At 47.5% G+C, this 21,177-nt stretch overlaps 3 protein-coding genes across 4 annotated transcripts; 1 reads left to right on the top strand and 2 right to left on the bottom strand.

Annotated features, from left to right (window-relative positions):
• Positions 1–869: 869 nt before the first annotated feature.
• NKAPD1 (NKAP domain containing 1) lies at positions 870–6,310 on the bottom strand. Its single transcript, XM_080358084.1, has 5 exons — positions 6,076–6,310; positions 4,836–4,936; positions 3,567–3,722; positions 2,939–2,992; positions 870–2,191 (listed from the first exon to the last, which is right to left on the bottom strand). Exons 1-5 carry the CDS (start codon positions 6,142–6,144, stop codon positions 1,672–1,674), a joined length of 900 nt encoding a protein of 299 aa, XP_080214210.1. The 5' UTR covers positions 6,145–6,310; the 3' UTR covers positions 870–1,671.
• Positions 6,311–6,537: 227 nt separating this feature from the next.
• On the top strand, positions 6,538–9,054 carry PIH1D2 (PIH1 domain containing 2). 2 transcript variants are annotated; one of them, XM_080358019.1, is made up of 5 exons: positions 6,545–6,722; positions 6,816–6,939; positions 7,410–7,655; positions 8,160–8,425; positions 8,542–9,054. In XM_080358019.1, the coding sequence occupies exons 1-5, from the start codon at positions 6,561–6,563 to the stop codon at positions 8,686–8,688; spliced, it is 945 nt and encodes a 314-aa protein (XP_080214145.1). In that variant the 5' UTR covers positions 6,545–6,560; the 3' UTR covers positions 8,689–9,054. The 2 variants fall into 2 exon arrangements, with proteins under 2 accessions (XP_080214144.1, XP_080214145.1); XM_080358018.1 differs by lacking the exon at positions 7,410–7,655 and having other exon boundaries at positions 6,538–6,722.
• A 970-nt stretch (positions 9,055–10,024) lies between these two features.
• Positions 10,025–18,888, bottom strand: DLAT (dihydrolipoamide S-acetyltransferase). The gene is made up of 14 exons (XM_080357950.1): positions 18,594–18,888; positions 17,982–18,083; positions 17,532–17,656; positions 17,260–17,416; positions 16,040–16,166; positions 15,473–15,660; positions 14,884–15,046; positions 14,595–14,662; positions 13,744–13,836; positions 13,543–13,650; positions 13,322–13,437; positions 12,873–13,035; positions 12,573–12,709; positions 10,025–11,787 (listed from the first exon to the last, which is right to left on the bottom strand). Exons 1-14 carry the CDS (start codon positions 18,837–18,839, stop codon positions 11,658–11,660), a joined length of 1,923 nt encoding a protein of 640 aa, XP_080214076.1. The 5' UTR covers positions 18,840–18,888; the 3' UTR covers positions 10,025–11,657.
• Between the last annotated feature and the right edge of the window lie 2,289 nt (positions 18,889–21,177).

Here is a 21,177-nt window from a genome sequence, read left to right as displayed (position 1 = left end):
GCACCGGCCCAAGGGCACCGCGCACCGGAGCTGGAAGCCGCTGCCGCCGCAGACCTTCCGCTTCCGGGCCGGGGGCGGCAGCGGCGCGGTGTCCCGGCTCGCTGCGGCGGGAGCGGGGCGCTGAGAACCCGCGGCCGTGCCCGGAGCCGGCGGGGCGGGCACCGAGCGGGCACCGAGCGGGACACCGAACCGAGACACCGAGCGGGCACCGAGCGGGCCACCGAGCCGAGTGGCGCCTGCGACCCCCGACCCAGCAGCGGCTGCGCAAAAGCCGCTCAGGGCAGCGGGAGCTGAGAAGATGCTTGTTCGCATCTTCAAAATGCACAATGGCCACAGCAGGTCCTCGCCTGCACGCTTGCTAAGGAAAAATGTTTGTACTGGGAAAGCTATACAAAAGAAACACCTTCTTGAACGTCTCCCGTGATGCACCTAAAGCAGCTGCATTGTTACTGCATGACCGACCAGCAGAGAAGCGGCTGCGGTAAAAGGGCGAGCGGCTGCAAGCCAGCCGGGTCTGCAGCACCGCTTTCTCAACGCGTTCTGCATTAGCCAGCAGACAAGGGCATGCAGACAACGGCTCTTCTCCTACAGTAAAAAGAGGAACAGTAACCAGGACTTGGAATGATGCCCGAGGGGCACTGACGCTGTTTTGTGCTTGGATGTAGACTAAAGCTGGAGCTGCGCTCGGTCACTGACACACACCATCCACATTTCCCCCATGGCTCCTTTCCACGCCAGCCTCCCTTACTTCATGCTCCTCTAAGCCCTCCACAGCCACCTGCTCTGCTCAGGGAGAACACACGGACCACCTAGACCTCTCAGGACTGTGCTCTGTCCCTGGGCTTTACTCCAAAACAATGACAAAAGCATCTAACATGTCTGGATTTATTTATTTTGTTAAAGGACTTGGCTGTTCAGCTGCAGGGAGAACGGCACAATACCAGTTTCTCCAGTAATACATTGGGCAGACCAGAGACAGAACACAACACCCACCAAGGCTTCTCTGTCAGCACCATCGGTCTCAGGAAAAAGGTAGACACACCAACCAGCCCGTGCCAGGGCTTGGAGAGAGATCTAAAACAAGCCAACGCACTGGTATCTTTTCTTCATCATTATGGAAGGACTCACTGCACCTTCAGCTGGACTGAGAGCATTCCCTCCTGATCCCCTCTGCGTCCAGCTGACTGTGTGCGTGCCACCACACAGGTCTGCTTTGGATGGAGGATGGGAAGACAAAACCACCACAGGGTGAAATCCAGTGACATTTCCTCTGTTGTGATTTTTACCTCTCCCCTCTCCTATTGCAAGTTTTGGTCATTGATCTGGTAACCCAACAAAGCAATCTGTTAAAATGTAATTAAAAAATAACAGTACAAACATGCCTGTTTTCCCCGTGCAGCAGCCTGTTACATTTTTGTGTACCTGGGCACAGAAAAAGAATCTGAAGTTGGCCTGTCAGATAGGTAACTGCTCCCCTGGTTTTCTGAATGTCAAGTGAATGAAAACCAAGGGGGTACCTACTGCAGGCTGCCAAGGCTCAGTTTCCCCCCGCGGGCTGGCAGGATGTATATAAACCACAGTGCTGTAATAAGTTGTACCATAGGGCAGTGCTGAAAGGTAAATACCCGCCTCTGTCCTCTACCTTATGGTTTGAGCTGCAGCCTAGACTCATCAGTCCTCATCTGAGCTATCCTCTGATTTTTCATCAGCGGCCACTTTCCAGTTCTTCCTCTTGTTCTTCTTCTCTGGTACTTCGCTGTGCCTCTCTGACACAGAATTGTGACGTTTCTTTCTCTTTTTGGGGGGCCGTTTATCTTTTTTCTCCTCAGATTCACTGTCCTCAGAGCTGCTGGTGGTTGAGCTGCTTGCATGAGAAAAGTCTGTTTCCTGCCCAGAAGAGGTGGGTTCCCTGGGAGGCACTTTCTTGGTCTTTTTCTTGCGCTTGTGTTTCCCTTTCCAGGTACTCGAAGTCTCCTCTTCTGAGCGCTCAGTCTCCTGGGAAGAATCTGACGATGTTCTCCCCTGCTCCTTTTTCTTTTTCTTTCGCTTTTTGTGTGATCGCTTCTTTTGTTTCTTCTTGTGCGACTTCTTTGTTTTTTTCCGTTTGTGTGACTCACGGGCAGTTTGCTTTCCCAGGTGAGATTTCTTCTTCCCATTAATAGCATTTTGTTGATCTCCTTCTTGCTGGTCACTATGAAAAGAACAGAGGATGACCAAAAGGAAGCAGACAAGCAGGGACATAGCAGTTGAGCCTTCTCTGTGTCAAAGTTTTAAGCAAGCATATCAATTCTAACCCTGGCTAGAGCAGGAAAGCAGATGCCTGATAGATGTGGTGGCTGCAGTTTTGTTTCTTATTAACAGCTTGGTCCACACCTTACTAATACCCCTGTTTAAGGTATTTGAGCCAGAACCAAGAACTATGCATATTGAAAGCCACTGAGTGATGAAAACTCATTTATTACAGGTTACTTCAAATCTGTAAGCCTGACAAATACTGTACTTGATTCTGTTCTGTCTAGGGTCTTGTTTTACAGGTCAGTCTCCACTCTCCTGGATACTGCAAGAATTTATATTCTCCAAATAAGGAGAAACAAGGAAAATACATGATAACAGAAAGGAGAACCCGAGAGAGTGTGTACTGAGCTGACTGTGATTCAGCTCCCACTCTGTTGGCCCAGACACACCTTCCAGATTCACAGCATTTTAGTAACTCAAGCCAAAGCTGAATGTCTAATTACTATAAAAGACACAATCCCTTCCTAAGGCTCAGACAAGGGGTAACTGCATTAATGGACTAGATTTTTTTTCAGTGTGTCTCTGTAACTTAACAGTGCTGCTTTACATTCGAGGCTATCTATATATTAAAACACAGTTTGAAAAATTCCCTGCATAACCTGACAGAAGATTCTGGATACAACAGCAAGCCTGCTTGCCTTACCTATCCGTATCGAATTCTTCAGGGTACAACTCTTTATAGCCGCTGTGACCCCATCTGGAAGAAAGCAGAACCATCTCTTAGAAACAAAGAAGGCATTTAAGGAAAAATATCATTCTGAAAAGACACAGCCACAGAATAAACATGAGTTTAGACAGCAGAGAAGGCACATCGGAACCTTCCCAACAAAGAAGGAAGGAAATATGACTGATTTGGTCGGTACTATTTAAATACACCTTATGTTCTCAGTCTCTCGATTTCTAATTAGGGAAAATTACACCTCAAATTTCTTCACAATAAGTCCAGAGAGCACTAACTTGCATTTCTTGAGATTTTTAAGTTCCTTGGGCAAAATGATAAATACAAAGCTTAGTTTCTAAGCTTAGGGCTGAGCTGTGGCTGCTACCGTGACTTGGGAACTCGATAAGTGAACTCATAGGGGTATTCTGTAACACCGCAATAGTTTGTTCACATTACTCAAAATGAGATCAAGCATTATCTTATAGGAGTACATACTGAGTATATACTGAGTACATACTGAAAAGTCAAATGTACTAGCTTTTTTGTACAGGGCTCCAGAAAGGTGTTTTAATTACAGTTATGATCACAGGACATTAATTCCTCCACAGACCTGTCTGGCATGTTGGCTTCACATTCATACAGCTTTTTATTCCAGGATCGGGCCCTAAGGAGATCATCGTCGACTGAATCGAGAAATTGAGAGTTCCTTGTTTTCCAGTCGGCCCTGTAGCCGTCCTCATCAAAGCCATCGCTGCGCATCCGACTGCTGCAGAAAGAGAACAGTTGTCCTTCAGCTGCCAGCTCTGATGGAGAAACGTTCTGAGCAAGGGGTTAGGCCAGCGAGAGCAGCAAAAATCCAGCAAGTCTTGGGTGTCCATCTACGCAAGAAGACCAGCTATCATTTTAACAGACAGTCAGCATTAACGGCTCTCACTAAACCAGTTCGGTAGCTAATGCTGGCTTTCAAAACTCACTACAGCCCTCTGCGCAGCAAAATTCTTCAGAGACGCTCATAATGCAAAATGAGAGGAAGGGGTTATCTTGCCTATCACAACAAATGCAGTTCTCTTCCTCTAGCATACTCTGCAGGAGCAGACTAATAATACGCAGTGACACACGGGTAAAACCAGCAAAGGGGAAACTGAAGTAGTAGCACTGACACACTAGAACTGCAGTTTGGTCAGGTACCGGGACTAAGACCCCAAATCCGCAGAAAGCACCAACAATTTTGAGTGATCTCACATGCCTGTGGCTTTAGTTTTGCTTATCGCTTGCCATACCGCACTTCCTGAGCCAAGCAGCAGCTGTGCACTTAGCGTCAGTCTGAAAAGTGTTCTCCCCTGAGACAGTAAAGCCACTTCCTGCAACATTCACGCTTCTGAAAAGTCGTCACAGTAACAAGCCCACCTCCTCCCCTTCAAACCCCAACCTGCCCACCAAACCTCACTTGTTTTCCTGTAGCCGGTAAGGATCCTCGGGCACATCAGAACGATCTAACAGATACCACACAAGCAGCGGTCCATACTGGTGTGTTACAACACTGCAGCATCGCCCACCACAACAGTTTTGTTTACTGCTAACCTAAACAGCCATACATTAGACTTGCCTCACTACCCCCATTGCTTCAGAGAGCCCGGCCTATTTAATGTCGTGTTTTGAAGACTACACATCCAGATGAAGAGACAAAAGGTCAGACCTAAGCATACATCTGACCTCTTCCCAGGGACTCATTGAGGAGAAAATATATCTGCAGTCTACGTAGTCTTCATATATTGTAAACACATAGTCATTATAGAATGCTCCTAAAGCGTTTGCTAAACACAAAAGGGTCCAGCAACTAAGTCAAGGCAATGATCTCCTCCGTACAACTCAAACCCACCTGGAGGTGTCCGACAGCATTCTGCTTTGCCTTCTCCAGTAAGTCTCTTCTGTCTGCTTCTCCCACTCCCTTATTTTCCACATTTCTGTCTCCTCCTGAATCTGAAAGTCATAGAAACAAGTGTAACATTAGGGAAACTTTACAGGCGTGTAGCACGTAACATCAGCTCCTAGCTCAAAACTAACAGAATTCACAGCAAGATTTCCTACCATAATGAAACAGATTATTATTACCGGCTATAACCAAGGTAATCAAAAGGAAAATCTCTTGATGGAAATAACCTAATAAAGCACATAAGGATAACAACATCAGGCATGGTGGGTTTGCCTGATTTTTCTGTATCGGCTGTTCTGGCTGCCCTGTCCTGTCATTCATTATCATCCCAAACACACGTACTGTTAGAGAATTCAGTACATAAATATCACCTGGAAGGACCAAGCCAAAGGAGAAGTTACACTATAGGCTGAGAAAACACAGCATGCAAATATGGAGTAGTCTAGCACAGATTTGTGTTTATGCACACCCACTGTACATAAGTGATTTGATAAATGTGTGAAATAAATGAGTTAGACCTGCCACATCATGTCAGAAATTCATTAGTTTGCCAAAGTTAACAGAGTTTCTTAATCTTGCACTAAAATATTGCCTGTGCATGTTAACACAAAGTTCAAATTCTGTGATGCGATTAGAAGTACATACACAATACAACGGCAGCAAAAGCGACACAAACCCCCTGCAAACAACAACCGCAGCTTTGCCGCTTTTAAAAAGGCAAACCGTGATTTTCACCGAAGCCCCGAGCGAACAGGTTTTTCATTGGAAAAATCTTACAGGTAAATACACGCACACGGTGCCTCGGCGGGATGAGAATTCAAGCAGAACAGCGTTAAACTGAAAGTGAGACTAACGACGTTTGCGCGGCCGCTTCCCACGAGCGCCGCTTCCCACGAGCGCCGCTTCCCACGGGCGCCGCTTCCCACGGGCGCCGCTTCCCACGGGCGCCGCTCCCCCCGGGCAGCGCACCCGCTCTGCCCCCCGCCCGCTCGGAACCGCAGCCCCGGGCCCCGCACACGCCGCACACGCCGCACGGCAACACGGCGGCGCTGCCCAGGGCAGCTCCGCTGGGACCCGCGGACACAAGGAGCTGCAGAAGCGGGCGCGGCCAGAGCCAGCGCCCGGCACAAGAGAGGGAGGACTCGGGCCCGCCCAGGCCAGCAGCCCCCGCCGGCCCCGGCCGTACCTTGTTGTGCGCGCCCGTGTGCCGGATGACGTTCCGCAGCAGCACCTTCCCCACGGGCACCCGGGACATCCTCCCGCCCTACACGGCCCCGAGAAAGCCGGCCCCACCGGCACCCCCGGGCCCGCCGCACCGGGGCCGCTCCCCGGGCCACCCCCGCAGCCACGGGCAGGAAGGGACGGCAGCGGTCGGGCGGAAGTGGTGCCCGCGAAGCGCCTCCCCCTGGCAGCAGCCGCCGGGGCGCTGAGCCGCTGCGACCCCCGAGCCGCGGCGACCCCCGAGCCGCGGCGACCACGGGGCGGAACGGCGCGGCGGCAGCGCCGGGGACAGGCGGCAGCGCCGGGGACAGGCGGCGGCGCCGCCGCGGGGCCGGGCTGGGGCGGCGATGGCGGGGCCGGAACGCGCGGAAGCAGGAGGGGGACGGGAAAGGCGGGCGGACCCGCAGAGCACGGCCCTTCCGGCGGCGGTCGCTACGCGACGGCTCCGCCATGGCGGACGCGGGGCTGGCCGCGCAGCTCTGGTCGCTGCTGGATGAGCTGGCGGAGAACGACCCCCAGTCCTACCGCCGGCTCCTGCTGCAGCAGCGCGCCGAGGCCGAGCGGTTCTTCTCCCCGCCGGAGCCGCAGCTGTGCCTGCGGGCCCGCACCGCGGTGGGTGCGCGGCGGCTGGGGCTCGGCCCCCTGCCCGGGCGCTGGGAGCGGGGCTGCAGCTGAGGGGCTGAGCTGCCGCTCGGTGTCTTGCAGGGAGCTGTCGGGGGGCCGCTGTTCATCAACATCTGCAGCTGGAAAAGGGTCCCGGCGCCCAAGGCCCCCACGGAGCCCACACCTGTCAGCGCAGGGCCGCTAGAAGAAGTGTCTGGGGAAGGAGGTATGTCCGAAAGCGCTGCCCCTCGCTTTTCTTCCCGCGCTCCTGCACTGCGTGGCGATCTCACACGGATTCTCGCTGTAACAGAGGGTGCTGCTGCGCTGCGGCCAGCTCTGAGCTTGGGGTAGTGGCGGCAAGGCAGGGATGTCAACAGGGACTCTGAGAGAGACCTTCCTTTTTGTAAAAAAATGAAGAAACAAAAGAATTGCACACATCTAAAACCCTGAAAAGTACGTAGGCACTCGGAATCTCTTTGACCGCATATACTCACGTTGACCGGGATTGTTTTCCCATGCATGTCCTTGAACACAGATGCAGGATCAGCACATGGAGAGGTGTCATCTCTAGACGAGGGTGATAGAATTCGCTCTCTGCCCAGAAGCCACAAATACATTTAATTTGCTTTTAAATCAAGTCATTATAAAGAACATGGCACCACAGCAATAATTCTGACACATAACTCATTTTTATAGACCTTTACAGCATTATAGACATTGCATATAACCCAGATGTTCTTCAGAGAGGAGAAGAAAACCCAGAAAAAAGGGAGCACTTGATCCATTTGACACTTAAATTCGTTGAGGAACGATACAACCTTATTCTTTCTGACTGGTACACCACTGAGCCATTCAAATTGAAAGGAAGCCTGGAAACGATGCAGCAGCGCCTGAAAGGAAGGCAGATGCCAACTCTAAATCTCAGTCAGAACACAAAGAAGGGTACGTAGACACCTGCTGTCACTTTTCCTTGAGGACCTATCACATTGTCTAACAAATTTACTCCCTCTAATCCCAATTCTTGCCATAAGCACAAACCAAACACTTCTAAGAATTTGGAATAAGGCAGTAGTAATCATTATGGACATTAGCTGCATTAATTTGTGGTGGTTTACCGTTGAGAAGCTGTAGTGACAATGGAACAGCAAATGTCCTTATTCCTATATCCACTAGACATGGGAACTCTGCTAAGGTTTGCTCCTTCGAGGTGCTCAGTTTCTTTTGCTCTCAGGGGGTTGCTGGTATAGCTCGTCGTCTGAAAACAACAACTTTTAACCTATTGGCAATAAAACCAAATCATGGGTGAAGGACAAACTGTCCGTAACAGCCTTCAGCTGACAAATTGCTCATTGCAATTACAGTTAAAACTTCTGTGATACCTTTGTCAGGTGGCATGTTACAGTTCTTAGTAACTGACACGTCTGAAAACCTTCTTTTTCTTCAAAGAACTGACACTCGATCAGCTGCTACAGACTATGGAAGCCGAGGACTGCCGCAGTGCTCCTGTGCTGCTCAAGGACGAGAGCGTAACACAGCCCAAAGCGCATCTGATAGAGGAAATCACCAGTACTGAAATGCCAGAGGAGCTAAGTACCCCCCTCTACAACATTATCACCATCAAGGATGCAAACAGTAAACCCTTCAAAATTGAACTAAAAGTTGAATTGCCTAAGGTTAGCTCTGTTTCCGAGTGTGATCTGAGAATTTCAAAGGTAAGAAAGCAGAAAGAATAACCTCGTGTTTTCTGTCTAGTATCCGATTCCTAGAAACGCTCACTGCTAATTCATTGTCAAATAGTTAATCATGTATTTTCGTTTTCTTGGTTTAGGATGACGTGATCATTGAAGTCCCCGAAAAATACAAATTACAACTAGACCTGCCAGAATTTGTGGATGAAGAAACAGCTACAGCAGTATTTAACACAGGAAAACGGGTGTTGTTTATCACACTACCCGTTGCCAAGCCAGATCCTTAGGAACTGCATTCTGTCCAGTTTGTGTTCACGTAGGACAGAACAAAACCAAAGACCAGAATAACAACCCTGACTTTTAGATGATGACGGGTTTTTTTTCATTGACGTTCTTATTTTCAGGGGTGAATACCTCAATTGCCTTTAGAAGACACATGTACAAAAGGAAGTCTGGAGAACACTAGCACCCCCCACCTTAGGAAAAAAATAAGTAAAGATTGTAAGTATTCAAGGAGTACTTGAACAGGTGTAACAGCTGTTGTAAAGAAACAGAAATGCATACATGCTTTACTACACCATTCGTTTTGCCTAAAGGTACAGCAGTAACAGTTGTGAGGTCTTGTGTCTAAATAAATTGATTACTGGATTCAACTAGAGCAGTTCTCATACGTATTGAACGCTGGGACCACCAGCAGACGTGTGTCATACACAGCTCTACGTGCTGCTGCTGTTCTCCTTAGGACATTCCCTGCTTAACTGGAATGGCTTTGTAGTCTTTTGAGCCACTCAGTGTGCTTGACCTCACTTCCTAATGGTTTGGTAATCTCAGAACCAGACCAAAAACCAACAGACCTATTCTGTACTCTTCAAAAGAGCATCCAGAGATTCGAAGCCCAGGCATGCTAAGTGTGAGGCTAGCAACAAAAACCAACCTTGGAGCACTCAAATCACAGCTTACACTAATACACAAAATACAAACTCATACAAAGCAACACAAAACAGCTTCAAGGATCACCAAACATTACCAGAATTAATTGGGAAAGAGCCAAACAAAAGTTTAAGTGATCTTAGTTTCACGATTGATTTTGTAGTATGCCATCCTTATGGCTTCTATGACATGTTTGCACTACAACCATGTTTCTGCACTGATATTCGTCAGAACAGAAATGGAAACAGACAAATTGGTTTTGAGCTTCAGCTTTAAAATACAGGCTTAAAAAAGAGCAGGAACTCCTCGCTTTCCTCCTTTGTTTCAGAGCAACTTAGAAGGCTGCATTGAAATACTATTCAGTGGTTATGGGTGCAAGTTCAAGCTGAAACTATCCCTGCATGAGCCGAGCTGTCCCATTGCAGGATGCAAGCAGTGCTAGAAGTCACTATCAGCACTCTAAGCACACACACTGGATTGGGTTTTTCGACTTGCAAGCATTCCAGAGTCTTGACAGTCATTCAGAGTGTTTCCATAGGATAAACTATTAGTGGTCCTACTGCAGGAAGAAAGTGCAAGGCACCCGTAGGCAGAACTTGAGGTTCTAGTGAACACTGCAGCAAGAGAACCAGGAAGATTAAAGCTCACTGTTGCATGAAAATAATAAAGCATGTATCATTTTGGAACATCTCCGATCCCAATTTGAGGTTAATAGGGTGAGTTTCACTATCAGACTGACAGGCTGAACAGCTCTGTGCTACAGCAGTACAGGAAGCCACGCACAATAGAAAAGCACCGGAACTTGGTTTAGTAGTTGTCAATTCCAAACATTTAATAGAATACAGGCTCACTAGAGCAAGTCTGGAACCAAGATACTTTAGATCATTAAAGAAAAAACAAAACCTTAATGAACTTTTTTTGCTTAAGCCAGGCATGAAAACCAGCTATCACAGCAACCAGACAGTAAATAGTTCCCACAAAAATATTTAATTTCCACAGTATTTTCTTTCAATATCTTTAGTGAATTTTGTAGAACTTTACAGGAGACGGTACTTAATGCAATATACAGAATAACACATCAGCTTTCAATTTCTCTTTTTTTTCAAACTTCTCCCCCCTCAATTCTCCCGGTCACTTTGTAATTACTATACAGTCATCCTTTTTACATCAACATGTCCATGTGAAAAGTGGAATTTCAGAATGTTCAGCACTGCACCCCTTTCAGGATACAGAGACTGGGGTAACTGGACACAAGTCCAACAAACTATTAAAGCATTTCACGTAGAACATAGACATGGATTCTGCAGCTGAGGCTGGAACAACATAGATGATTCAGGGAAGAACCACGGTACCAGTGATTAACTCAGAGCTTCCTATGTTAGAATGCTTGCAGTATTCCCAACACTCGAGTCACCACATGATTAATATCCTCTGCTGGGATTATTAGCACGTGTGACTTGCCTATACTGGGTTCCAACATGCACATTCTCCTGAACATTCTGCAAAGCAGTTACTCCCGTGGCATCATAGTCTGATATTAACTTAGCAAGAGGAATAGCAATTAAAGAGTTTTCATACAAAAATTAAAGAGTTCTCATTAGAGTTCTCATACAAAAAGCACATGGAAGCGAAAAGTCAACGAGAAGACAGCACATTCCCTGTGGTATCTGAGAGCTGTGACCCCACAGTTACCAGTGCTCTTTCACCTTAAAGTGCTCAAAAGGGATCACATAGCTGAGAAGGTCCAGAGCAGTGCCAAATCCCAAGAGAGATGTGGAATGCTGGCACTTGGCCTTTGAGAAACGATTCCCAGGCACTTCAGTCCCTTAGTGCATCTGTAACACTTGCCTGCCCCAGCAGGAGAACAGGATAAAAAGGGAATTCACCTTCTGCTAACTTGTGTGTTTCAGTTACCATCTCATCAGAGCTCTTGTGAAGAGATGTTTCTAACTCAAATTTCTGAGAACGCTAAGGTCATGAAATTGCTCGGTATGCACCCCCTCGTTCACCCCAGATTAGAAGATGGCAGTAACAGCATTATTGCCAGTACTGTGTGGATCATTTTTAAATCGGGGATGCCTAATGCTGATTTGGAAGAGTTTGCAAGTTAACTAACTGTATAAAAATACAGTATAGCTGTAATATTGCTCTGAAAAGCACTTCTGCAAACTTTTTCTGTACAGACTGGTAATAACATTACCAGATATTATAATACAGATTTAAAATAAAAAAAGGAACTCTTTGAACAAGTCTGAACACTGAAGTCTAAATAGCTTGTTTAAAACAAAACAGTGTGACCCAGGAAAATTTTACTTGCATGGTTAAATTATAGCAGCATAGTTACTGGTTTTTCAAGGAATTTCTTGAATTCAGCAAGCCACTGTGCGCCAACTGCGCCATCGACAACGCGATGGTCACAGCTGAGCGTCACGGACATCACACTGGCCACGTCAAATCTGAAAGGACAAAGAAATGAACCGGTTAACAGAGTCCTCTGCAAGTCAGTGCCACCAGCAACACAAAATAGCTTTTATCAGAGAACCAGGAATAGCTGTGGGTGCCTGGAAACAGTTGTTTCTCCCTGTGCACTTCTAAAAAAGATTACACTGAGAACAGATCATATTCATTCCTTTTCTACAGTTCAGAACGCATCTGTATGTTCTCTATAGAACAGGAAGCTCATCTTTGTATCACAAAAACAGCCCCACATGATGAAAGAAAAAGAGCTGTTTTACCCGGTAACCTCCAGTTTCCCCATGTGTCAGTGATAGATACCCAGGACTGTTTAAATAATCCTAAATGTTCTCCTGGGTCTATGCTAGTTCAAGCTTGAAGCAAGGTGATGCTATGTACGGGACACCTGAGTTATAATCCATCCTTTAGGTTTTCCTTAAATGCAAATTTAAGCAAGTTATTAAAGAGGAACGGGTGCCTAAGCTGTTGTGCATCCCAGACTTTTCTGCAGCTTTACCCTGGTCCCTCCAGGAAAGAAACGGCCTTTTCTTAACTTGCAAAGTAGTTGCAGGAATAAATGTGTGGCAGATCACTCATCAGTCACTGCATTTAAGACCCATGTGAACCTTTCATGCAACATGTCACTGTACTTCTTCTGCAGGTACTGAAAGCAGTATGTCAACAATGTTTTTTAAATGATAATCTAATAGAAGTGTTAGGAAACCAGCCATTATTGCAAAGCTTGAATTCAGAAGCCCAGTATATGCAGAATCAGATGAATATTTACCCTTTCTCATTATCAGCTGGCACCAGCCTTTTCTCTGAGGAACCAACCGCAAGGATGCAGGCCTGAGGTGGATTGATTATGGCAGAGAAATTCTTAATCCCATACATTCCTAAATTGGAAATTGTGAAAGTACCACCCTACAAGAAAAACACGTTCATAGTAAAATTCACAAGAGCAGTTTCATGTGCAGTATCAATGAACATGGCTGAAACATCACCAAATACGCCCCGCTCATTCTGAACAGGGCTTCTGAACAGAAGTAAAGGGCAGCAATGTTTAACAACAATCCAAATTACTCACCTGGAATTCATGAGGCTGAAGTTTACCTTCTCGGGCTTTAGTTGCCAAAGAAACCACGTCCTTACTAATGGAAGCCAAGCCCTTTATATGTGCATTAAACACAATCGGAGTGATAAGCCCTGCAGGAGTACTAACTGCAACGCTAACATCCACTACGTGATTTCTGCAAGACACAAAGGACATGCCAGTGACTCTAGCAAGATAACAAAGAAAACCATTTTCATGACTGTTCAAACAACTCTAAATTAGTACCAATCCTGCGACACTCATTTCACCTTGCATACTAGCCTTAGATGCAAAGTTCTTAGCACATTAACAAAAGCCCCTCAAGCTCTGCCTTATACCTGTTCTCCTCCCTCCTCAACATCCCAGCAGCAGGTCTGCTATTTTGCCATGAACTCTCTACTGAACAAAGAAAGTTTCTGGCTTCGACCGTACCATAAACTTACTGCCTAATAACTGTGTCCATCCACGAAGAATTTGCCTCAGGCACCTTCAAGCACGCCAGAGCAGCAGCTTTAATTATGAAGTCATTGACAGAAAGCTTAACATTATCTGAGACCTCCTGTAAATAAAAAGATTTGAGGCATCAGTTTGTCTCTTACACATTACCTGTGAGAGAACGCAGCTTTCCCCACACACAGATTCTCAGCATGCCTAAATGCTTTACCTGATTGAGTTCTTTCCTTAGCACCAGTACGTCTCCCATGTTTACATCAATGGAAAGGTAGTAGTGAGGTATTGTTTGTTTAGACTGTAACAACCGCTGAGCGATGACCTGCAGGTATACAACAGGAGCGATGAAAAGAAAGCCATTTAGAAAATGAATGACTGCAAATAATGATCTCGGAAAGGAGTAAAATCCTCTCACCTTCCGAATGTTGCTGATAGGGATGTCTGTGAAGGTCCCCACTGGCGCTGCTGCAACTGCAGCAGCTGAAGGAACTGCCTCTAGTGCTGGAGCCTGCAATCAGAGAAACACAGCTTAACTCACAATACTAACTAAATATCAATTGTAGAGACTAATTCAGCATGTGGGACAAGTGCTGAGGCTAAGCTGCCTCCTGCTTAAGAGCAGCAGATATTTCTACTCTAGTCTCACCCCTTCAGTACCCACTGGGTTCTTTCTAAGCCTATATTTGAGTATTAAATGTAGTAGAAACGCAGCACTGGTACGTACCGCTATGAAGCTCCCAAACCAGGAAGTCCTGCAGGATGTTTTTTCCATGCAGCAGCAGCATGCACTCTGCAACTGCCCTCAGCTGCACCCATTCCAGCAGCACACAAAGCAACACTTGCATCATTTTATGTAAATGACGAGGAATGGTATAAGAACAGATTTGTGGCAATAGTGACAGCAGGACGTTGGTTTGTAAATCTGGCTTTCACTCTAATTGCCTCTTTTCAGAGGTGTTAGATGCGTTGAGAGTGGCTTTAGCTCATAACAATGAGGTTACCTTCCGTAACAATGTAGCAACCAAAGAAAGGGTTGGGAGGCACATCTTTTTTTCTTGGTGAAATACCAAAGGGACAAGTAAAGCAAGGAAAATTCATCTGTGTTTCTGACAGGTTAAGCTTTACAACCTAACAATCACCATAGCCCACAGAGCATCGTAACTCAACCAATTCAGCAATCACAGCTCCATATAGTATTGCATTTCTACAGAGCATTTCCATCCCTATAATAAAATACCCATTCTTAGAGATCTCAAGCCTACTCACTGGAGCAACCTTTGGTGGCACAAATGACTCTATATCTTTCTTTGTGATTCTGCCATCTGGTCCAGTACCTAAAATGGTCAAAGAAAAACATAAGAGGATTTCAATTATTTGCAATAGGCTTCTAAAGGTGCCAGTTTAATTTCACCCAGAAAAGTCACTTAACCTATAGTGAGGGCAGCTGCGTACTCGGGATATTCCCGACAGTGAGGAAAGAAAATAATAGGCAAGATACACACCTAGAGAGACAGACACTCGAGAGTGAGAGCAAGAAAGCAGAAGGGCAACCTACCTTTCACTTGGGCAAGGTCAATTCCTTTTTCTGCTGCCATTTTCTTTGCCAGCGGACTAACCAGAACCCTTCCTTTTGGGGGAGGTGGCCCAGCTGTGGCGACAGCTGGACTGGGAGGAACAGCAGGCTGGGGAGGAGGAGCAGCAGCAGGAGTTGGCATCACCTTCACAGAAGAATCAAAGCCATTAGCTTCAGGATCATTCAGCAAAAGCTTTGAAGGTACAGTAAGAGAACAGGGCCATCTGACTACCAGTTAAGGGAATACCAATAGTAGTCACTGCTCTGAAAGAATTTTCAGATTCAGAGTTTTCCAATGCCAGAAATTAAATCAAAAACTTCCTGGGAAGGAGGCCAACTAAGCTGTTGAAGGGACTGTCATGAATTACTACTATCTGCTCCAGTTTTTAGAGGGCAAGCTAGCGATCACTTCTCATAGGTCACCTATCATGAACACACGTGTTAACCTTACATTCACAGAATTATAAACGTTATTGTTGGAGACAGGGCTTCATACTATCAAACCAGCAGAACAGGTCAGACCTCTTAATGGTCCCTGTAACTTCTCTCACGTGCTAAGAACGGTCCTTACTGGTGGTGGAGGAGGAGGAGGAGCTTGTGGCTTCATGTCAGTTACTGCAGTGGCTTGGTAGTCAGCAAAGGCTGGAATATCAGATTCTTTCTCCACAATGATGCAGAGAGCTGTTCCTAAGGGCACATCTCTTGTTCCTTCAGGTACCAAGATTTTTGCCAAATAGCCTTCCTCCTGCACTTCAAAGCCTGCAAAGAAAAAAACACCAAAACCGGTTTGGTGGCTGATGCAGCTGAAATGTTCCTGTAAATGCTGCTTCTAAAGACCTGGGTAGCTAAAGCCCTCTCCTACATTCAGCAGGCAAGAGAATTCTTTTCAGTGCAACTAGCAGGGAAACATCTCCATGCACTGTATATTTACTAAGAAGGATTGATGAAGAAACTGATGAACTGTTTTGGAAGCTCCAATATTTAGCCTTCCAATGGAATAAGAAGTTAACAAAACTTGTTTTAATTGCCCCACAGCTTCACATCCTGAGCAGTCAGGAAAACAGTTGGTACAGAGACTACTCTGGATCCTCCCCTTTTAAGGGGACCTCATCCATTCTTGGCTTTGGAATTGACTCACCTATTGTGGCTTTATCTGTCTCAATTTCTGCCAGCAAGTCTCCCTCATTCAGTTTCTCTCCAACCTTCTTCTCCCACCTCTGCACTGTGCCCATTGTCATGGTAGGTGACAGGGCAGGGAGAGTGATCTGTGAAGCCAGAGAACACAAGAGAATCAGATTCTGGTAATCAAAAAGGAACAGAAACACAGTTTTAACTCCTGACTAAATGATGCCAACCTACAGAAATAGCCAGTCTTTAATGCCCTCCTAGATAAGGCTCCATTACGGCAAAGCACAGTATTGTCCTACATTGCTAGTTTGGCTTCTTTCATCAAGGCCTAAGCAAGAAAGGAAGGAAAAATCAAGAGGCAAGAAATCTACATATCAAAATAATTATTACCACCATGACACTGGGAGTGTTTTGCGGCTGCTCCCTGCAAGGCTAAAAGGAAGACTGAAGCAAGTAATTCTGTAACAAAGAGGTTTGGCCCCATTAAAAGCTATACAGGCTTGTCTTCCAATAAGCACTCAAAGATGCTGCAGGTTTGCACATGCAACAAACACAGCATGAGTGAGTACAGCCCCAGAGCCAAACTGGACAGATAGGGCAAGCAGTGGGAAGTAAGCAAGTTTCGTAGCTAAAGCACAAGTCAGATTAAAAAGCTTTCAATTAATTCTTTGTTCAACTACTGACTTTGCATAACGTCTCAGACAAATCAGTTCCCACATGTATCATCTGTGGAATGAGGTTTGGTATTTCAAATGTTCTTTTTCCAAGGAATGTCACAGAAATACCCCCCTAAAAAGTACTCAACTGCAACACTTCAATACCTAAGCAAGGTAAAAAGATTATCCGTAAATACAACTCATTATTAGCCACCCACAAACACATCTGATGCGTTCATCAGAGTATCACAGACTCGAGTTCTGCTCCGAGGTGTGAGCAGAGCCTTCAAGAGACCGTTCACACTTAGCACAATGTCTTCTTACAGCAGAACTGACAAGTCGCTCCTCTAACTAGCAGCTGGGATGCTACAATAATTTATTGAAAAACGTTTTCTGGAACCTCCCCAAACACTTATTTTAAACATGCAACAACTGAAGTGGCACACACTCCTGAAATTATAGCTAATAACTTCCAACACCAGATGGTATTTATGACAAAGTGCCCCGGAGCTAGAAATGCCAAGGACAGAAAAAGAGTGCAACAAGCCTTAAATCACCAGCAACGCTCTCTTACCTGCATATGAGGAGGATAAGAACTGCCAGGAGCCTGAGCAGAAGGCTGAGGTGGTGGCGAGGGAGCTGCAGCTGGAGGGGGAGGCACTGAGGCTGCAGGGGGGGCAGATGCCGCAGAATCCAGAGTATAATTTTTAAAGGCATCAACATATTCAGGCCTAGGAAAAAACCACAGAACCGCAAAATCAGATGACTACCCCTAAGCCTTTCACACAGCGCACCCAAGAAACTCTAACAGAGAAAATTAAACTCCAGGGTTAGCAAAATACATACTTTTCTACTGTGATACATATTATGGCCCCAATAGGAACATCTCTCGTTCCTTCTGGCACCAGAACCTTGGCCAAGTAGCATTCCTCCAGGCTCTCAAAGCCAACCGTTGCTTTGTCTGTCTCCACCTTTGAGAGAGAACAGAATATTGTTATGGCAATGGAAAAGACAGGTGAGCTCAGAGCCTTCCAGTCTGATAGTGTAGGGTCACAACACACACAGTTCTGGAAAAGTCATGCTGGGAATCTAGGAAAGTACAAACAGCTTAAGTGCTGCTCCTGCTCAGAAAGAAGAAAAGCAGCAACCAGGCTTGAAAGGCTGTTAGCCGCTTGTTCCCAACAGCATCTGCTGGGATCCATGATCTCAAACCCAAGATCTGGGCAACCAGGGACAGAACCCAGGATGCACATGCAGCTCAATGGAAATACAGCACAGCCTGTGCCCCCAAAATACCTCTGCTATGAGATCCCCTTCATTGATCTTGTCACCCTCCTTCTTCTCCCAGCGTGCAATGGTGCCCATCTGCATCGTGGGAGACAGAGCTGGCAAGGCCACCTGTGAGGAACAGACAATATTACAACCCAGACAACCCTGAGCAGGAACCCCACATGTGCAGCTGAGACAGATCCTGAGCACAAGCTGGGGCAGCGGCCACAAAGGAGCGCCTGTCTGCAGATCCTCAGCGCATCAGGACCGCCTCCAACCCGCCGGTGAGATTCCAGAGTACAACCGACACTGTGGTGCCAAGATGGGGCTGCCCAAGAAAGGGAGAAGCTACACCAGGACACCGAGAGGATAAAAGGTCTAGTGGTGAAGGAGGTGGTACAGGGACTTGGAGCACTGCGGCGACAAGTGTATCAGAACCGCAAGAGTGGGCAGAGAACTGCAGTTCCCAGGTGTAAATTGAGCCGCCCAGCGAGGGGAAGCAAGACCCGGCTACAGAGACGGAGGCGCTGCCGTGGGGCGGAGGAGGGGACGACACCCCGCTGGCTATAGGAGCACCAGCAGCACGGCCTATGGGGGCACCCGGACTGCAAGGGATGGGGGCAGGGGCGAGCCTCTCACCTTCTGGTGTGCGGGGAGACTGCAGCAGCGGCTCGGGACGGGCCGGGCCCAGGCGGCAGGCTGCAGGAGCCCGCCAGGCCGCGGCACGGGGCCGCTCCACGCTGGGCCGCGGCCCAACGGCACAGCCCCGACACCCCCCGCCGCTCCGCGGCCGGCCCTAGCGGCACTGAACGCTCGGCAGCTCCGCACCGGAGCAGGAGCTCCCGCCGCCCCCCGGGCTACGCGTCGTGCCAACACCCGCCACATGCTGCAGCCAGAGCCGGAGCCGCGGCCCCGCCGCCGCCGCTCGGTGACCTCCTCCGTCCGGGCACGGCGCCGCACGGCCGCGCGCGACACTGCCGCGCTGCCGTAAAGCGCGGCGGGCGGACGGGCGGACGGACGGACGGACGGGCGGGCGGGGCGGAGGCGCCAAGTGATGGCGTCGTGGGGGCTTCGCGGCAGCGACGCGCAGCGGCGGGACGGCGTGGGGCCGTGGGAGCTCGGCCCGGGGAGGGGAGCCGGCCCCGGTGTCTGCCCCTGGTGTCTGTCCCGGCCCCGGGAAGCCCCCGCGGAGGACAGAGCATTCGGGAGACACGCGCGTCCCTGCTCGCCGCCCTCTTGGATTGTCCTTGTCCCTAGCGCCTGGCTTCCACTTCTTCAATATCCCGGTTCTGCGTGGGGCACAGGACTCCAGAATCTGTTCTGTGCAGCGGTTGTGGTGACAGCTTGCGCCTGCGATTCAGCAGCACAGGCTCCCCAAGCTGAAGCAGTGTTTTGGAAGGGGGTGGGAGCCCCAGGATTAAGCAGCTAGCACCAGCCACTATAAAATCCCATCACATGCGTTGCTGTTGTTTCAGCCACAATTAATGATGTAGGAGCAGCTGCTTCCAAGTGTATAGGAGTCACTGTGACGGAGCTCAGCCAGTTGCAGCAGTTTGCACTGGAGGTGGAACTGGTGACATTTGCTGTCACCAGGGCAGTCACAAAGAGCTTGTGCTTCAATTTCGTATTGTTCATGCCAATTTTAAAAGTGAAAATTTTACCGACACTCTCAGCTTGCTCTTCGGGGCACGTGGTGCTATGTCTGGTAATCTCACAAGTGTCAGAAAGTACGTGCTGCTGTGCACACGTACACACCGCGGGGCTTTGCACGTTGTGGGGCATTTGGATATTGCAAGACGTGTGCACGCTGCGGGGCTTCTGCACCTTGTGATGCTTTTGCACACCATGGGGCACTCGCACCTTGCAATGCATCTGCACATTACAGGGCTTTGCATGTGGTAAGACTTCTGCGTGTTGCAAGGCTTGTTTTGCACGCTGTAGTGTGTTTGCACGCTGTAGTGTGTTTGCACACCCCTTGCACGTTGCAAGACTTTTCCACTCAATACTGTGTGTGAAGGTAGCTGAGAAGCTCTTAAGGTTCACAGGCTCTCTATAGGCAATAATTCATCACACAGGACTGGATAAGTAGGACAAGAAATAATGGATCAAATATATTTTTTTCTCCCCGAAGTGATAAAGGATAATTTTTACTTTTTTTTTTTTTTTTAAAAAAAAAAAACCTCACATTTACCTTAAAAAAAAAAAGCCATCAGAAAAAAAGATCACTGCTCAGAAATGTCTATTTACATCTGTGAACCAGCTACTCATTTACTCTAGTTCCACTGAATTAATCGCTTGTACCCATAGACAACCTGACCAGGACTTTGTATGACTCAAGTCTACTTTAACAAAATTAAATATCTGTGTCTCTTCAAGTGGAGGGTTACAAAGTAATAACAGTTTCCCTGCTGATATGCTGTGAAAGTTGAAGTTTCCTACACTTTGGCATCTTGTCAAATTAAGAAACACGTGCACACACAAACCTTGAGATTCACTCCTGAGCAATACAACTTGTCCCCCCAGGAACAGAAAAGCACGCTGGAGAGAACAGGTGAACTACATCACTTACAATTCATCAAAGACCAGAACACATGCACACCCCTAGTCCGGAGAGGCTAGTTTTGTTTGGTATCAGATAAAACCCAATGGATGAGTAAAGGAAAGAAAGGAAGGTCAAGGCTAATCCTTGTCCCATCAAATCAACACAAACTGCTTCTGTGTTCAATGGAGCCAGAAGCTCGCCCAAGGTTTTCAAACAGTGGCGTCCTCCAGTGGGGCAGTGAAGGCAGCTGTGAGCAATAACAAGACCTCGACACAAATTTTGCAAAAGACAACCATTTTTTAAAGGAAAAAATAAGAAGGCTCTAAAATACTTAATTAAAAACAAAACAAAAAAAAAAAGGCACATTTAGAAACAGAGCAGAACGGCTCGAAGCAAAGCAAGTTTGGTGGTGGATGAAGTACAGTGCTATTGGCCTTGGGAGTCTGTTGGAAACCAAGGCTCACATCTAGACACAGGTCTCTGGTGAAATGAACTGGGTACCCTCGGCTCAGTTTGGGGGTTTATGGTATGTGCGTGACAGTAACAGCATGACAGACCCTTCTTTATGGGAAGCTCTGAAATGAGTGAAGGGAAAAGTGGGTCCTGACATAGAAATCCTTCCAGATGAGGGATTGCCAGGCAATCCAGGGTGGATGCAGAGATTTGCAAGCAGAGGGCAGT

The sequence above is a fragment of the Nesoenas mayeri genome, assembly GCF_963082525.1.
Source record: "Nesoenas mayeri genome assembly, chromosome: 22".
Lineage (NCBI taxonomy): Eukaryota > Metazoa > Chordata > Aves > Columbiformes > Columbidae > Nesoenas > Nesoenas mayeri.
This window is presented reverse-complemented; position numbering and strand designations above follow the sequence as displayed.

What these genes read in the sequence shown, in the direction of transcription:
- NKAPD1 (XM_080358084.1), bottom strand. Translation starts at nt 6,144, where the DNA reads ATGTCCCGGGTGCCCGTGGGGAAGGTGCTGCTGCGGAACGTCATCCGG. An exon ending in ATGCTGTCGGACACCTCCAG is followed by an intron (nt 3,723 to 4,835) that starts GTGGGTTTGAGT and finishes CTCTTTCTGCAG; the next exon opens with CAGTCGGATGCGCAGCGATG. An exon ending in GAAGCCAACATGCCAGACAG is followed by an intron (nt 2,993 to 3,566) that starts GTCTGTGGAGGA and finishes GCTTTCTTCCAG; the next exon opens with ATGGGGTCACAGCGGCTATA.
- PIH1D2 (XM_080358019.1), top strand. Translation starts at nt 6,561, where the DNA reads ATGGCGGACGCGGGGCTGGCCGCGCAGCTCTGGTCGCTGCTGGATGAG. An exon ending in AGAAGTGTCTGGGGAAGGAG is followed by an intron (nt 6,940 to 7,409) that starts GTATGTCCGAAA and finishes TCATTTTTATAG; the next exon opens with ACCTTTACAGCATTATAGAC. An exon ending in GTGATCTGAGAATTTCAAAG is followed by an intron (nt 8,426 to 8,541) that starts GTAAGAAAGCAG and finishes TTCTTGGTTTAG; the next exon opens with GATGACGTGATCATTGAAGT.
- DLAT (XM_080357950.1), bottom strand. Translation starts at nt 18,839, where the DNA reads ATGTGGCGGGTGTTGGCACGACGCGTAGCCCGGGGGGCGGCGGGAGCT. An exon ending in CTCCTCCTCCTCCACCACCA is followed by an intron (nt 15,047 to 15,472) that starts GTAAGGACCGTT and finishes TCTTCTGTGAAG; the next exon opens with GTGATGCCAACTCCTGCTGC. An exon ending in TGACCTTGCCCAAGTGAAAG is followed by an intron (nt 14,663 to 14,883) that starts GTAGGTTGCCCT and finishes TGACCATTTTAG; the next exon opens with GTACTGGACCAGATGGCAGA.